General features: G+C 47.6%; 1 protein-coding gene across 1 annotated transcript in view; it reads left to right on the top strand.

The window, feature by feature from the left end:
- Window positions 1-17,534, top strand: part of LOC136322611 (pre-mRNA-splicing factor SLU7-like) — a 62,734-nt gene that overhangs the window by 41,105 nt on the left and 4,095 nt on the right. Inside the window, 1 exon segment of the mRNA XM_066254536.1 lies at window positions 14,526-14,587. Within this exon segment, the coding sequence (XP_066110633.1) occupies window positions 14,526-14,587 (62 nt within the window).

Here is a 17,534-nt window from a genome sequence, read left to right as displayed (position 1 = left end):
GAGCCTTAGAAATTACCCGCACTCACCCTAGGGGCTCTGATTCACCTGGACTGGAATGTGACTCGGGCCTTGGCTTTTTTTTTTTTTTTTTTAATAAATCTTTTGTCTTTTTAAATTATTTTAACATGAAAATAGCACACAAATAGAAAAGTATATATTATAAACACACAGTTTGAAAATTAGTTATATGAGCACAAGTGTACATAGGCTGTAGCTTATTTATATATATATTTTTTTTAATTTATTGATTGATTTTTAGAGAGAGAGGGAAGGAGAGAGAGAGAGAGACAGGAACATTGATCTGTTCCTGTATGTGCCCTGACCAGGGATTGAACCGGCATCCTCTGCGCTTCCAGATGATGCTCTAAAGCAGTGGTCCTCAACCTTTTTTGGGCCATGAACCGGTTTAATGTCAGAAAATATTTTCACGGACCGGCCTTTAGGGTGGGATGGATAAATGTATCACGTGACCGAGACAAGCGTCAAGAGTGAGTCTTAGACGGATGTAACAGAGGGAATCTGGTCATTTTTTAAAAATAAAACATCGTTCAGACTTAAATATAAATAAAACAGAAATAATGTAAGTTATTTATTCTTTCTCTGCGGACCGGTACCAATGGCCCACGGACTGGTACCGGTCCGCGGCCCGGAGGTTGGGGACCACTGCTCTAAAGAACTGGGCTGTTGGTCTGCTGAAGGCCCGCGGTCAAGGCACATAAAAAAAAAAAAAAAAGAACTGGGCTGTCCAGTCAAGGCTAAGCTGTAGCTTATAATAATACTGTGACTATGTGACTATTTTAGGAGCCCCCTTCCCCATGCTGTGCCTTTTCCCAGTCATGCCCCTGTCATTTCACGCCCAGTAATCACTGTCCTGAATTTTGTGATAATCATTCAATCTTTTTCTTCATGCTTTTTATCACATATATATGGAGCACTTAATAAGGCATAACCTAAATGTGGCTTTTTCACATATATATATATATTTTAAGATTTTATTTATTCATTTTAGAGAGGGGAGAGAGCGGGGAGGGGGAAGAGCAGAAAACATCAACTCTCATATGTGCCTTGACCAGGCAAACCCAGGGTTCTGAACCAGCGATCTCAGCGTTCCAGGTCGATGCCTTAGCCACTGCGCCACCACAGATCAGGCCGTGGCTCTTTCACATATTAACCAAATAGAATGTGCTATAGTCTAAGTGTTTGTGTTCCCCCCAAAATTCATAGGCTGAAACCTAACCCCAAAGGTGATGGTCTTAGAGGTGGGGCCTTTGGGAGGTGACTGGGTAAGACGACGAAGCCCTCGTGAATGGGAACAGGGCTCTTACAAAAGGGCCCACAGAGAGCTGCCCAGCCCCTACTGCCATTCGACGACACAGAGAGAAGTCTGTAACCCAGGCCTCGGCACTTTCTAAATGTACAGCCCGGACAGAGGATCTTCGATCTAGAATTTGGACACAGACATGGAACTAGAGATTGCTAACGCCAGAGCTGGGAGACTGGCACGGAGCCCAGGGAGACGTGGCAGGCCCACTCACAGAGCCACGCGCAGGGAAAGTGAGACAGCAGCACAGCACGTCGCCAACCTGGGCTGCCGGCTTGGAGAAGGGACGTGGCCCCGTCTTCGAGTCTTCCTCCCTTTCAAAGAAGTGATTATGAGTTCTGGGCAGGGGAGATGTTAAAATATTTATCAATGAGCCTGACCAGGTAGGTGGTGGCACAGTGGATAGAGCGTCGGACTGGGATGTGGAAGGACCCAGGTTCGAGACCCCCGGGTTGCCAGCTTGAGCATGGGCTTATCTGGCTTGAACAAAAAGCTCACTAGCATGGACCCAAGGTCGCTGGCTCGAGCAAGGGGTTACTCAGTCTGCTGAAGGCCCGCAGTCAAGGCACAAATGAGAAAGCAATCAATGAACAACTACAGTGTCACAACGAAAAACTGATGATTGATGCTTCTCATCTCTCTCTGTTCCTGTCTGTCTGTCCCTATCTATCCCTCTCTCTGACTCTCTCTCTGTGTCCCTGTAAAAAAAATTTTTTAAATAAATAAATAAAAATAAATAAAATGAAATATTTATCAATGAGCCTGACCTGTGGTGGCACAGTGGATAAAGCATTGACCTGGAATGCTGAGGTCGCTGGTTCAAAACCCTGGGCTTGCTCAGTGAAGGCACATACAGGAAGCAACTAGTACGAGGTGATGCTACCCACTTCTCCTCTCTCTCTCTCTCTCCTCTATCTAAAAATCAATAAATAAAAAAAATTTTTTTTAATTTATCAATGAATAGGGAACAGACACTGGCCAGTTGAGACAAGTCACTGAAACTTCTGTATTCATCCTTTAAAACTTACCTTAACAGTCACTACTCAACAAATGCTCCATAAATTTTTTATTTTTTTTTCTTTTTTCTTTTCTTAAATGTATCAACTGACTTTAGAGAGACAGAGATGAATGCACCCATTTGTTGCTTCACTCAGTTATGCATTCACTGGCTGCTTCTACTATGTGCCCGACTGGGGATCCAACCCACCATCTTGGTGTTTCTCGGGTGATGCTCTAACCAACTGACCTAACCAGCCAGGGCTAAATATTTGATTTTTAAGTTTCTAATTCCTCTTTTGAGAGTGAAAACATAATGCTTGCTTGTAGTAGAAAATGCAGAAAAGCAAACAAACAAACCCAACCCCCAAAAAACCACATCCACAATCCACCATCCCAAGACAACCACTGTGAGCACAAACACCAAGGTGCTTCCTTCCCTCCGGCTCAGCAAGCCCACCTGCGTCTGCCTCTGCTCATCTCCGCAGGTCTCTTCCTGGGTGAGCAGTCAGAGGGAAAGTCCCTGGGGTCCCGAAGCTTCTCCAGGCGACTTGCCCTCATCACTCATTCCTCCTGAGGGAGTAGGAAAGGGCAGGAAATCTTAGCCCCATTTAAATAAAAAGGAAACATGAGGAACCAGTTTGAGATGGGACTTCCTTAGGTCATGCTGAGTCAATCAGCAAACATTCCTGGAGTGTAAGGAATTTGGGGGATACCAACACATTACACCCCAGTTTCTGCCTTTGAGGGCTTCACTATACAGTTAAAGAAAGAAGATACCCCCAAACACACACACAAGTACTGAAATTAAATGAGTTAATAACTATAAAATGCTTAAAATAGTACCTAAAACATACTAAATGTTCTCTTAATGTTTGCCAGTACATAGTCTTATTTTTGTTAGCCAGGACGTTTTATATGTATGTTCCAAGACAGTGATAAAGATCAAAAGGGCCCTTTGTTTGGAGGGAGGAAAGCGTGTTGGGGACTCCAGGGGTGGGGGTGACTTCCTGGATTCTGAGAGTGGACAAAGACCCCAGCCCTGAGCTCTGGAAACACTCAGGAGCAAATCTAGGGTACACAAGAACGTGGGCAACAGTTGCACCCAGATCTCTGTCCTTCAAAGTCGCCTTCTCTGGAAGTGGTGGGATGAAGCAGGAATGTGCCCCCCCCCCGCCCCCCGCCCCCCGGGCAGGATTTAGAGACTGGAGACAGTCAAGCACAGCTGTGTACTTGGCCATGGCTGCTGGTGGCTGAGCCCACTCCTGCTCTGTTTGCTGGGTGGATGCTGTGCTCTGCAGCGGAAGGGAAATCCTGAGGATACCTGAGGGGAGGACCTAGGAAAGGCCCAGTCGCCCTGGAGCACAGAGGGGTTTCCCGGAGCACAGAGGGGTTTTCAGAGTCTGAAGTCTGAGTAAGGAGCAGAAAGGACAAAGTGGGCCGGCAGCCGGGTGCAGAGGAGCAGGGATGCAGAGAGGGCCAGGATGACTGTAGGTCAGGGAAGTCTGCTGGTGAGTGTGGCTGGGCAGTCAGTGTGTGGCGTGCCCCCTGTTTCTGACCTCCACAAAACCTGCAGGAAACTCCGCACTTCTTTCTCCCTGGATGTAGGACTCAATCGGAAGCAGTAAGGGAGTGTTGGCAGTGCCCACCCAAGCCTGGCATGGGCTTGTGCCAGGGGCTTCCAGGGGGTCATACTGAGGCTCACAGAAGCTGCTCTCATGTTCACACACAAGATGCTTGTGCAAAGGACTTCAACAAGGAAATACGAAATTCCCTCCATGCATGTATACTATCTGTCTTGTTGCTCCAGCCACTGGGTGGTGGATCCTGGACATAACGGTATATGAGGCGTGGACCCACAAGCAGTTCCCTTTGATCAGTCGTTATCTACCGCAGAGGGGCGTGAGGCCCTGGGCTCCAGCTCAGCCCCCTCACCCAGCCGGGCCAGGTCTATAATTTATCCACTCTGGCCTCCTGGCTTCAGAGGGGCTTTGGTGGTGAAACCACAGTCCTAGCTGGTACCAGCCGCGCCCTCCTCCAGGCCCCGGGGATTAGGATGTGGGGGCTACTGCATTCCTCCTGACCACCTCACCTCCAATCCCCTGCCTGTGGGGGCCTCTCAGGCATCTGTGGGCCCGGCCTGGGAACTCTAATGGCCCCTCAAGAAAGGCCCTGTAGCATTTGCTGGAGAAATGAGGAAGTGAGATTGTTTCTTCCCAGGAACTTCAGGCCTTCCTCTGAGACAAGCCCTTTTTCATGGCATCCGCCTCACCCTGCCCGGAGTCAACCCCAAGCCTGGAGCCAGGAAGTACCCTCCTTAGTGCCTGGCAGATCTGCCTCCGCAGCTCCAGAGAAGAAAGAGCCAGACAGCAGGGGCACCACCCACTGCCCCTGTTCCTCAGCCTTCCTGCTCCCTAATGAGGCAGATTTGTCACCCTGGATAATCGTGGGCATCTGTTCTAGTCCCCCTACCCCATTCAACCATCAGCTCTTTAAGGGCAGAGCTGTTTGGGCCTTCAGCTCCTATATCCCAGGGCTTGAGTGGGTCACAGCAGGGAAGGGACAAGAGCACTTCCCGAAGGGCTTCTTTCTGGTCAGGACCTGTCTCTTTCATTTGTACTTGGCAGAATGAGAGACTGTCCTGGGACCAGAGCTGATCTGGGAACCAGTTCCTGGGTCTGACCCGGTTCTGCTCTCGGCACCAGCAGCCTCATGTGGGAACTGCTGTGGGTGTGGTTGAGGCAGACGGGTCGGGCCCTCTGCTGGCCCAGCCTCCCCACACCTCCTAGAGAGGCTCCGTCTACCACTGCCAGGTCAGAAGCCCCGAGACCCGGAAACTCCAGAGTAAAAGAGCTGTCTGCCTTGAAGTGTTTCCAGTGAGCACTTCCTCTCTGGAGGAGAGAAACGAGGCTGGTGACACCAGTGTGGCCATCTAGGGCTTAAAGCCAGAACGACTGTGCACAGGATCCTCTGACTTTCATGTTCTGGTGCTATTGCCTCGGTATCATCCACTCACCCCGACACCAACCTCGAGAGGTGGGGAGGGCAGCTATCACTGTCTCCATCTTACTGAGAGAAGATGGGGACAGTGTCGGGAGCCAATCCACAACTGCTGGCTGACAAGGTCACAGCAGGAGAAGACCCACAACTGCTGGCTGACAAGGTCACAGCAGAAGAAGACCAAAAACTGCTGATTGACAAAGTCACAGCAGAGAAGACCAATGGCTGCGGGGTGACAAAGTCACTGCAGTGAAGACCAACGGCTGTGGGGTGACAAAGTCACCACAAAGGATGGGCACAACGATACTCCCCCCCTTTGACTTTTTGAATTAATCTGGCCTTATATCCCCCCCCTTTTCTGGGTGTGCTATTATTTGTGGCACAGGGATAATAGTACCGTGCTTTCCCTGTAGATTCGTAATGATTTCTTTGGAAATGAGACAGAGGGTGTGAGTTCCACAGAAAAGCCTGCAAACCCCTTGAACTGGGCTCATAGACATAAGAGGCTGGCTATGATATCCCTCGTAAAGGGTTAAGTTTGTAGGAGAATTCCTTCTTAATCATGATAAAAAGAATAAATTGTGACTTGTGAATGGTTAGGAGGCAGTGGCTGTGCACAGAGCACCCTTAGGCCTTCACTTAACATTTTCCTCCCTAGCCTTTTCATGCGATAAGTAGAGAAACATTCCTTTCTTCTTTGATTTGCAAATAGTGGTATATTCTGAGAAGAGTCAGAACTTAACTAGTGTTTAAATATAATAAATAAGTAATATTTGACTAGACATTAGTATCTTAGGTAAGGTATAGTAGAATGGCCCATTGTGTGGCCTAGGATGAGAGCGTAGTCAGCAAGAAAAGAATGTTTTACTAAGAGAATTGTCTTTTGACTAAAGGCAATTGCTAGGCTTTCTCAATGAGATGTTCTCTTGAGATTCAAAAATGTAGGGAAATCCATGGAATGTCTTGTGTTGCTGCTGGGCTATCTTGCAAGTGCACTCTGCATATCTTTGGGTGAAAGCTATTCTTTTTTTTTTTTTTTTTTTTTTTTTTTTTTTTTTACAGAGGCAGAGATAGACAGGGACAGACAGACAGGAACAGAGAGAGATGAGAAGCATCAATCATCAGTTTCTCGTTGCGCATTGCGACTTCTTAGTTGTTCATTGATTGCTTTCTCACATGTGCCTTGACCGTGGGCCTTCAGCAGACCGAGTAACCCCTTGCTGGAGCCAGCGACCTTGGGTCCAAGCTGGCGAGCTCTTTGCTCAAGCCAGATGAGCCCGCGCGCGACCTCTGGGGTCTCGAACCTGGGTACTTCCGCATCCCAGTCCGACGCTCTATCCACTGCGCCACCGCCTGGTTAGGCTGAAAGCTATTCTTGATGTTATGTTAATTTCTTTAGAGGCAAGCCTTTTAGAATCTTGTGAGAAAAAGTAGGACACTGCATAAACCCAAGGCCATTTACCTGAGCAAGCGGTGGTCCATTGTTGTCGTCTGCTAATCTCTCTCTGCCCCTTAACTCACAACAGTAGTAAAGTTAGTTAACTTTCAGAACTAATACTCTAAAAGCTTTTACTGATGTTGTTATCGCTATTCAAGTTATTTTGTATTTTGAATGATTTGCTACCTGATTTGTGACTCATAGATGTAAATTAACTGTTATCCGGAAACATGCAAACATAGTGAAACAAAAATAATAATTAACACCATGTGATTGTAACTCGGTGTGTGTGTATAAAAAGGGAGCTATACTAGCATTTGGCAGAGATGCCTGGCAGTAAATGCTAACCAGAGAATAAAGAGAAAGAAAAGAATTCGGCTCTCTCACTCCATTTTCACCGACGCCGTCTCCTCCTGTGGGACCCCTGGATCCCCCCCGGGGCTGGACCCCGGCAGGACAGAAAAGCCACATGGCTCGCCCAAGGTTTCGTAGCCACCACGTGGCCACCACATTAAACCTCGACTTCTGGCTCGCCTCTGTAACTGCACCAGGGAGAAAGGGTGCCCGGCATGGTTCTCTTCCCCGGCTCTCTGGGATGCCAGAGGCAGGAGGGAAAGGGGGTTGGCTCGTTGGGAACCTGGAGCATGGGGAGGCACCCCAACACTCCACATCTCCCTGCAACAATCAGCCATTCCCTTGCTCATCAAATGTTTAATAAGCACCTACCTGGTACCAAGTACTGTGCTAGGATCTGGTTACAAGTGGGTGTGTGAAAGGATTTCAACTTAAAATGGAGCCAGAGGATGGAAAATGGAGAGTCTCACGCATGCACCTGCAGATCTTAAGAACGAACTCAAGAGTTTATGTGCCTGACCTGTGGTTTGCATTTTGGATGAATCTTTATCTATACAGGGGGTCTTCAGATTACGACACAGTTCTGCTCCTACCACAATGATGTAACCCAAATTTTGGTGTAAGTCAAAACACACCCTAGCTCAGTGGTTCTCAAAGTGTGCGCCCTAGAAGATTTCCAGGTGCGCCCTGTGGTATTCCAGAAAAATATGTGCCTGTTGGAGTCCAAAAAACCACAGGGTTTTGGAGTTTAGATATTTGGGGGACAGAGGTGTGGGGAATTGGCTGAAAGCTGACAGTCTGCCCAAACCCCACCTCACTTGCCTGATTAGGTTGCAAAAGGCTGTTAAGCTGTGGTGCTGGATTGTTTACACTACTTGCCTGTTTCCCAGAAAGATTGGAGGCAAGTTTCTTCTATCCTTTGTTTGGTGTAAAGTTAAGATGATATGTATGGTGGGGCTTTTCTGCACTCAACACAATTAAGAGTAAAAAGAGAGAAATTCTTCAATGTATTGAAGAGGAAATGAGAGTTTGCCTTTCAAATATATGCCCAAACATTGAAGAAATCACTAGGACACATCAGGCTCGTGTTTCTCATAAACACAAGAATGAAAAAACAACACATTTGTGCCAGGACCTGCCAAATCTACTAAATCTTACTAAGAATGTATCTATATATATAAAAAGATAACATTTTTGTCATTTTTTTATTTTTTAGCCTCTCTTTTTTATGAATTCTAAAAAGCATAACTCAAAAAATGTAATATAAAAATGTCTTTTAATGTCAGAATAAATTTAATTTTGTCGTATTTATTTTGTTTAATTACCATAAAAGCACGCTTGGACTTTATGTTTTTTTCTTTAATATTTGACTTAATTATTATAACCTATTTCTCAGAAATTCATATATAGTGCGCCTACAATTATTTGTAGGATTTTAAATGTGCCCTGACTTCAAAAAGTTTGAGAACCACTGCCCTAGCCTAACACAAAAGGAACACTCGCACTTTTAAGAGCCCAGATGGCGTGGGTAAGTGTACTGGGAGGACTCCCACTCCCTCACTCATACACCAGGTTACTGGGTGTTCTTCCGCCACGTGCAGCCAAACTAGTTCGCCCTTAGACCATAAGTCGATGTTAATGGTGTAAGCCAAAACACGTCTCATTTTTTTTAAGTTTATGGGAGTGAGTGTCGCTCGAAACGTCATATATCAAGACTGTCGTAACCCGAGGATTCCTTGTACATGATTTTGCAGTTTTATGCCCTGGTCTTTTGAAAAAATATTGGTTCATTTAATCATAGAAGTTTTCCAAGTGTGGGCCCATTTCAGACAATATCAAGAGCCACATTTGTTACTGTCAACACCAGTCTCCTGAGAAAAGTCTGACAGCTGCCTGATACTTAAAAAGTCCCAGAGGCAGACACAAGTTTTCCAAAATTCTAACTTCTGCCTGAAAACTGACATTTTCTAATTGGCAGCAAACCAGTTGTTTTCATTGATGTGACAGTCTCACTTTGTTCATTCTCAAAAATGTCTGCAAAATATCCAAATCTAATAAACACAGTTTGTCAGTTATTCTTTCTAGTAAAAAAATAAAATAAGGTTCCACAAAAGAAAAAAAAAGCCTCTAGTTCAGCTCACAATGCAAAAAAAGAACATGCTTTTTCCTTAAGACAACCATCATTTCAGTGTGCTTCATGCATACTTTCTGTTTCAGCACACAGAAAAAATAATCACAGGTTAAGATTTAATAAAGTTAGTACTTATTATTGCTTCATCAAAAACATTGTGTCTTGCCCTGGCCGGTTGGCTCAGTGGTAGAGCGTCGGCCTGGCGTGCAGTAGTCCCAGGTTCGATTCCCGGCCAGGGCACACAGGAGAAGCGCCCATCTGCTTCTCCACCCCTCCCCCTATCTTTCCTCTCTGTCTCTCTTCCCCTCCTGCAGCCAAGGCTCCATTGGAGCAAAGTTGGCCTGGGCGCTGAGGATGACTCCATGGCCTCTGCCTCAGGTGCTAGAATGGCCCTGGTTGCAACAGAGCAGCGCCCCAGATGGGCAGAGCATCGACTCCTGGTGGGCATGCCGGGTGGATCCCAGTTGGGTGCATGCGGGAGTCTATCTGACTGCCTCCCCGTTTCCAATTTCAGAAAAATACAAAAAAAACCCCACAAAAACAAAACAAAAAAAACATTGTGTCTTTTTTTTTTTTTTTTTTGCCTTGATTGCTACCAAGGCACCAGCCTGACACAGGTATACTTTCTATTTTATTGCACTTGCGTTAGATTGTGTGTTTTGTTTTTTGTGTGTTTTGTTTTTGTTTTTATTTTTTTACAAAGTGAAGGTCTAGGGTAACCTTGTGTTGAGCAAGTCTATTGGTGTATCAGGACGATGCTCTAACCAACTGAGCTATCTGGCCAGGGCCTTGAGCAAGTCTATTGGCACCATTTTTCAACAGGCTTAGATGGTGGTTAACATTTTTTAGCAGTATAGTATTTTTGTTTGTTTGTTTGTTTGTTTGTGGTTTTTTGTTTGTTTTGTTTTTTAGTATGGTATTTCTTAATTAAGGTATATGCATTGTTTTAGACATAATATAATTGCAAACTTAATAGACTGCACTAGAGAGTGAACATAATTTTTATACCTATTAGAAAAAACAAAAAATAATCATAATTGGGACTCTCTTTACTGCCATATTTGCTTTACTGCCATAGTCTTGAACCAAACCTGTCCTATTTCTCCAAGGCACAGCTGGGTAGCATTCTGATATTTTGTAAACTTCTTTACAAAACTTTCCTCTTCTTCACTGATGGACCAGGTATTTTTCTATTTGCCCCACCCACCCAGATCCAATCTCCACCCCAAACCCCACCCTAGAGGCTGATATGTGGGGACTATTTGAATGGGCTTCCCTCCAGCATCTGAGTGGGCTCGATCACCAGGAAGCACCAGCCCGGGATGGAAGGGAGGGACAAGCCGGAGACTAGGACATGGGCTCCTTGGGCTCGTGTCTCTCAGGTCACCATGATCCGTTTGCCTGTGTTCCTGTCAGGGAGCCCTCTCTGTACACCTGTCCTCCAGTCCTAAGTCTTCTCTCTCTTTTCCCCCTCAAGCCAGGGAGTGGCAATGACTCCCAACTGTCACTAGCTGGGGGTAACTATGCCATCTCTTGTTAGTTTCATTTCACCCTGCCCATCTGTTGTAAATGGTCTTTTTATTAACCTCTCTTCAATCATCTTTGCACATGGCATCATTCCCCTGCAGAGACCTTGACTTTTCATCAACTGCCCAGCCTCAGGGCCCCAGGCTGTCACCATGCCTCTGGCCAGTCCTTCCCTCTCTGTCAATGGCTCTTCTCTTCTCACCTCCCTGCAGGGACACTGGATTTATTTATGGCCCACCCTCTGTTTTCACAGTCCTTTTTTCAGGCACTCCTCCTCCTGCACCATTTTATTGGATCATATATATATGAGGACAGGTATAGATAGACAGATGATAGATAATTAGATGATAGATAGATAGATAGATAGATAGATAGATAGATAGATAGACACAAATGATAGCCTATAAAGCACCATTGTGGTTTTTAAATTTTTATTACGTATCATTACTAGACCAATAATATAATAAATACCTACATGTGAGTGACATAGCTTAATAAAGGCAAAACTATCACATTTTTTTTTTTACTATCACATTTGAAGCTGCTTTGTGTCCGCTTAGTCACACCCTTTTCATCCTCCACCTGCATGAAAATAGTCTTCTGAATTATCTTGTCCATGTTTGGTCCTGCTTTCAGTATACTTCCAATCCATATGGATGCATCTCTGAAAAACATTTTTTAGATTTCATGTGTTTTTGAAGTTGGTTACTTTTCTGTTGTTGGTTTGTGTTTGTCTACATATGGAGGCTATTCCAAACCATTAGTCACAGCCAATGAGCATCAGGGGGTATTCTTCAGCACATCTAGATGACTTCCAGCTTATAAGCTGTCATCTTAAATACATAACCGAAGAGAAAGGAGCAAGGACAATGCCACATCACTTCAGCCCACCTCACAGTGCTCAGGACTCCAAGCACCGACAACTAGCCGCAAGGGTATCTGGGAAATGTAATCGTGCTATGTGCCTAGGAAGAGAGAAGTGAAGCTGGTTGGGTGCACCCATCACATGGTCTCTGCCTCTCCTGTATATAAATGTCCTCTGTGAAGTACTGGGCTAGTTGCTCCTTACAGTATCACACTATTCCTCTCCTAGACGGCTCTAAACGCATTTTTTTAATTTAAAAATATTTTATTAATTGATTTTAGAGAAGGGGAGGGTGCAGAGGAAGAGCATCAACTCATAGTAGTTGCTTGTCGTATGTGCCTTGACCAGGCAGACCAGGGATTTTGAACAGGTGACCTCAGCATTCCAGGCAATGCTTTATCCACTGCGCCAACACAGGTCAGGCTGTAACTGCATTTTTATTTGAGTACATATTTTGTATTTGGAGCTTTTCTTTTTTTTTCTAATATGTGTTACCATATTAGTTTTTTTAATTTTTTAATTCATTTTAGAGGAGAGAGAGAGAGAGAGAGAGAGAGAAAGAGAAAGGGGGGAGAAGCAGGAAGCATCAACTCCCATATGTGCCTTGACTGGAGAAGTGCAGGGGTTTTTTTTGTTTGTTTGTTTGTTTGTTTGTTTGTTTGTTTTTTAGAGGCAGAGATAGACAGGGACAGACAGACAGGAACAGAGAGAGATGAGAAGCATCAATCATCAGTTTCTCGTTGCGCCTTGCGACTTCTTAGTTGTTCATTGATTGCTTTCTCACACGTGCCTTGACCACGGGCCTTCAGCAGACCGAGTAACCCCCTGCTGGAGCCAGCGACCTTGGGTCCAAGCTAGCGAGCTCTTTGCTCAAGCCAGATGAGCCCGCGCGCGACCTCTGGGGTCTCGAACCTGGGTACTTCCGCATCCCAGTCTGACGCTCTATCCACTGCGCCACCGCCTGGTCAGGCTGTAACTGCATTTTAAACAATTCTTTTTTTTTAATTTTTATTTATTTATTCATTTTAGAGAGGAGAGAGAGAGGGAGAGAGAGACAGAGAGAGAGAGAGATAGGGGGGAGGAGCTGGAAGCATCATCTCCCATATGTGCCTTGACCAGGCAAGCCCAGGGTTTCGAACCGGCGACCTCAGCATTTCCAGGTCGACGCTTTATCCACTGCGCCACCACAGATCAGGCTGTAACTGCATTTTAATTGACTATTCTGGACCCACAGAAGAAAAGACAATTCTGTTAAGTTCATGTTCCAGAGTGACTAGACTTAGGGATCTTCTTTATTTCCCTGGAACCTAAAGAATTAAAATAAATAAATAAGATTTTAGAACTGCAGGGGGCTTTCCCAGCCCCAGGTTCATGCCTGTCTGTCCCAGGAAGCTTCCAAACACAGTTCCTGGGCATCACCCAGCGCTGAATCGCTATAGGCTAGAGTGTACAGGACGGAATATTCGGCCTCGTTCATTCACTCATTGATTATAACGTACTGGGCGCTGTTCTAAGTGCGGGACAGAGCTGAGTGAATAAAGCAGTGTGGTTGAGGGAGGAGAAAAGAGGGTAGTTGAGGGAGATGCATTCATCCATGGATCCTCCCCTGAGCTAAGCTGCAGGACTGCCGGCCGGGGAGGAGAGAGACGATGTAAGGACAAGGGAGAGTGGGGAGGAAAGGGAAGGAAGGGAGGAAAGGAAGAGAGAAATGGTTCAGAGTGTGGCAGGTGGAGGGAGGGTCAGGAGGGTCTGCCCTGATTAGCGGGGCCCTGCTGGGGGCCCTGCGGGTGGCCCAGGCCCCTGGCTTTCCTGGGCTCCCCTTGGGTTCATCCCCTCCCTCTACCTCTAGGCTTTTCTGCAGGGGGTCTCCTGCCCAAGCTTGTCGGCTTGTGAGTCTGCTGGCTGCCCCGGCAGCTGGGCTGAGTCAGCGGGGGGAGGGGGGGGGAGGACTCCAGAGGAGAGAGATGGCTGAACATGTACCGCGAGCGGCCCAAGATGACCTGGTTGGGATCATTTGTTTGATTCTGACAGAAGAGTCAAAACAGAACAGCATTTCCCCTGAAAACTGAGCGGTCCCCTGAGGCTGCTGTCATTGTGACAGGGCTGCTCCCCAGCTCTCCAGGGTCTGCCTGTCAGAGCTCAGGAGACGGCCCAGTCCCCAAGAGCAGTGAGTCACCATAGCATGACAACGGCAGCCGCCCAGCCTGGGACTGAGCAGACACCAAGACGGGCTGGCAGGGGGCTGCTCTGCAGGGACGGCCGGGAGGGAGGCACTCAAGCCTTGACCTGACCTGGCGTCACACAGCTCCGGCCCAGAAGGCCACCGCCCCATCTCCACCTTGCTAGACCCAAGCCAACCTGTCAGGCCTCCTTGTCCATGCTGACTTCCCTGATTCTTTTGCGTAAATGGGAATAATTCGTCCATTCATTCATTTATCAGCAAACACACATTGACCTTTCTATGTGATAGTGGATACAGAAACACAAAACAATTCTTTCTTTAAGGGGATCACACTCCACCGCAGCAGATAAGGAGCTGAGCGTGAAGTGTTGGGCAAACATGTCCGCATGCACAGATGTGCATATGTGTGTGTGTATGTTGGGGTTTATGTAAATGCACCTCATATATGAGGTTGTAGGCACATAGGAGGCCAGCTCACACCACCTGCGCTGTTTTAAGGGATGGGTAGGACCAGCCAGGCAGAATGCAAGAGTCTACAAGAGGGAAAACGAGGACTGCGTGGCCCTCACTTCCATCGGATGGTACTGAAGAAACCACCAGCCACAACGTGCTTCCCCGTTTGATCTTAACAAAGGGCACCTCCACGTCCAGCATACCATCAACACGCTAACCTGGGGCGAACACAGGCACACCCCCTTTTGTTTTCACCAGGGGTCCCCAAACTACGGCCCCCTGAGGCCATTTATCCGGCCCCCACCGCACTTCCAGAAGAGGTACCTCTTTCATTGGTGGTCAGTGAGAGGAGCATAGTTCCCATTGAAATACTGGTCAGTTTGTTGATTTAAATTTACTTGTTCTTTATTTTAAATATTGTATTTGTTCCCGTTTTGTTTTTTTACTTTAAAATAAGATATGTGCAGTGTGCATAGGGATTTGTTCATAGTTTTTTAATAGTCTGGCCCTCCAATGGTCTGAGGGACAGTGAACTGGCCCCCTGTGTAAAAAGTTTGGGGACCCCTGGTTTTCACTATCCATCAGATGAACCCCTTTGGGGTGGGGGAGGCGTGAGAAATAAGTGTGAGACGTTTCAAATGTAGTAGAAGGTATCAAAGATAGAAGTAGAGTAACCAGCTGTCCCAGGTTTAGCTCCAAAAGTCATGCATTGTGCAGAATCCATTGGTTCCAAGTAAACCAGAACAACTGATCACCCCAGAAAGGGAGGCAGCGGGGAAGATGGAGGCAGCCGGCAATCTTCTTTTTTTTTTCTTCTTTTTTTTTTCCATTTTTCTGAAGCTGGAAACAGGGAGAGATAGTCAGACAGACTCCTGCATGCGCCCGACCAGGATCCACCCGGCACGCCCACCAGGGGCGACGCTCTGCCCACCAGGGGGCGATGCTCTGCCCATCCTGGGCGTCGCCATGTTGCGACCAGAGCCACTCTAGCGCCTGAGGCAGAGGCCACAGAGCCATCCCCAGCGCCCGGGCCATCTTTGCTCCAATGGAGCCTTGGCTGCGGGAGGGGAAGAGAGAGACAGAGAGGAAAGCGCGGCGGAGGGGTGGAGAAGCAAATGGGCGCTTCTCCTGTGTGCCCTGGCCGGGAATCGAACCCGGATCCTCCGCACGCTAGGCTGACGCTCTACCGCTGAGCCAACCGGCCAGGGCGGCAATCTTCTAATGGAACAGTTAACCACCTTGGGAAGGGGAGGTCGGGTGTCGGGCAGAGAGGAGGTGTCTATCTCTAGGGGAAGCAGACTCTTCCTTTGGAAGCATTAAAAACTCACATGCCACTACGCCCATTGTCACTCCCACACACACACCTGTCCTGATTGCCCCTGGGCAGTTGTCATCTGTCCCTGCCTTGGAGCCTCTGCACAGCCCCCAGCAAAGCTGAAGCTCTTCCTCACCTCTCTGTGACCCCGGGGGGGGGGGGGGGGCGCTGGGATTCTATACCCTTCACAGATAGAGTGCATCTGGCAGCCTCCCTTGTCTCCCAACATAGGCCCCAGTGGAGTTAGGCTTTGGGGATGTTGCCAAGCAGCTGTCTTTAACCCATTCCTGCCCAGCACGCCAGCTTACTCCCTGCACACATCAACCACAGTGCCCACGTTCTGTCCCCCTGCTCTGGTCTTGAACACTGACAAAGGGGGCCAGGGCAGTTTCAGCAGTGGACAATATGACCCTTGCACCTTCCCCTCTGAGAAGAGATATCTAAGAACCCCTCCCCTCCTCCAGGTCAAGGGGAGCAGCAGTGTTGTTCCATCCATGCCATGCATCCACCGGACCCCACGTCGGCCTGTGAGCCACCAGTCACGCTCAATGCTGCCTCTGTGGCGAGGTCGCTTGTGAAAAGCCCCTGTGTTGTGGCTCCCAGCCCCAGTCAGGCCTTTCATACAAGGTCTCCATTCATGTCAGGCTGGCCCTCCTCGGCCGCATGGCAGCCCCTGGTCCCCAAGGAAAGCTGCCTGGGGTACGGGCAGACCTTCCCCCAGCTTCCACCCAGGCCAAGGGCCTGCAGCCCGAGCTCCTCCCTCCAGCCAGCACTGCCTCCTCCTGGCCTCCTGGGAGACACTGACAGGGCTCCGAGCTGGGGGCCTGGAGTGCACACTAGCCAGTGGGTCTTTGGGGAGCCTCTCCTCTGTCAACAGCCATCCACCGTCCAAGCTCCTGGCTGCCACAAACTGTCAGTGAGCGGACAGGCACAATGAAGCATGCAGAAGATGCTTTCTTTCCCTCTTCCAATGAGCTGAGGGGAAGAAAAAGAAAAACAACTGTCTGAAAGGCACCTACCTCTAGGGACTGAATGGACAGTCAATGACAAAGAATGGTGCTATTGGCCAGGACCTTCTTGGCTAGAGCCAGTTCATTGGCTTTTTTGTTTGTTTATTTTATTTAATGCTTTTATCTATTTTTTTTTTATTTTTTAAGGCTTTATTTATTCAATTTTCAGAGAGAGAGAAAGAAAGAGAGAGAGAGAGAGACAAGGGGGAGGAGCAGGAAGCATCAACTCCCCTACATTCCCTGACCAGGCAAGCCCAGGGTTTTGAACCGGCAACCTCAGTGTTCCAAGCCGACGCTTTATCACACTGCACCACCACAGGTCAGGCTATTTAATGCTTTTAAAGAGAGGGGAAAGAGAGTGAGTGGAGGAGGAGAGGGAAGCATCAACTCCCATATGTGCCTTGACCAGGCAAGCCCAGGGTTTCAAACCAGCAACCTCAGCGTTCTAGGTTGACGCTTTATCCATTGTGCCACCACAGGTCAGCCTCATTGGGTTTTTTACATTCTTTTTTTTTTTTTTTTTTTTTTTATTTCTTTTACAGAGAGAGTCAGAGAGAGGGACAGACAGGGACAGACAGAGAGGAATGAAGAGAGATGAGAAGTGTCAATCATCGGTTTTTCTGTTGTGGCACTTTAGTTGTTCATTAACTGCTTTCTCATATGTGCCTTGACCATGGGGCTACAGCAGACTGAGTAACCCTTTGCTCAAGCCATTGACCTTGGGTGCAAGCTGGTGAGCTATTTTTTTTTTTTTCAAACCAGATGAGCCCGCGCTCAAGCTGGCGACCTTGGGGTCTCAAACCTGGGTCTTCTGCATCCCAGTCTGATGCTTTCTCCACTGCGCCACCACCTGGCCAGGCTCATTGGGTTTTTGAAGCTCACGCATCCTGGTGAGTCCTCAACTATTTCGCAGAGCACTCTTGCTCCCTGCATGGATTAGAG

The sequence above is a fragment of the Saccopteryx bilineata genome, chromosome 2, assembly GCF_036850765.1.
Source record: "Saccopteryx bilineata isolate mSacBil1 chromosome 2, mSacBil1_pri_phased_curated, whole genome shotgun sequence".
Taxonomy (NCBI): domain Eukaryota; kingdom Metazoa; phylum Chordata; class Mammalia; order Chiroptera; family Emballonuridae; genus Saccopteryx; species Saccopteryx bilineata.
This window is presented reverse-complemented; position numbering and strand designations above follow the sequence as displayed.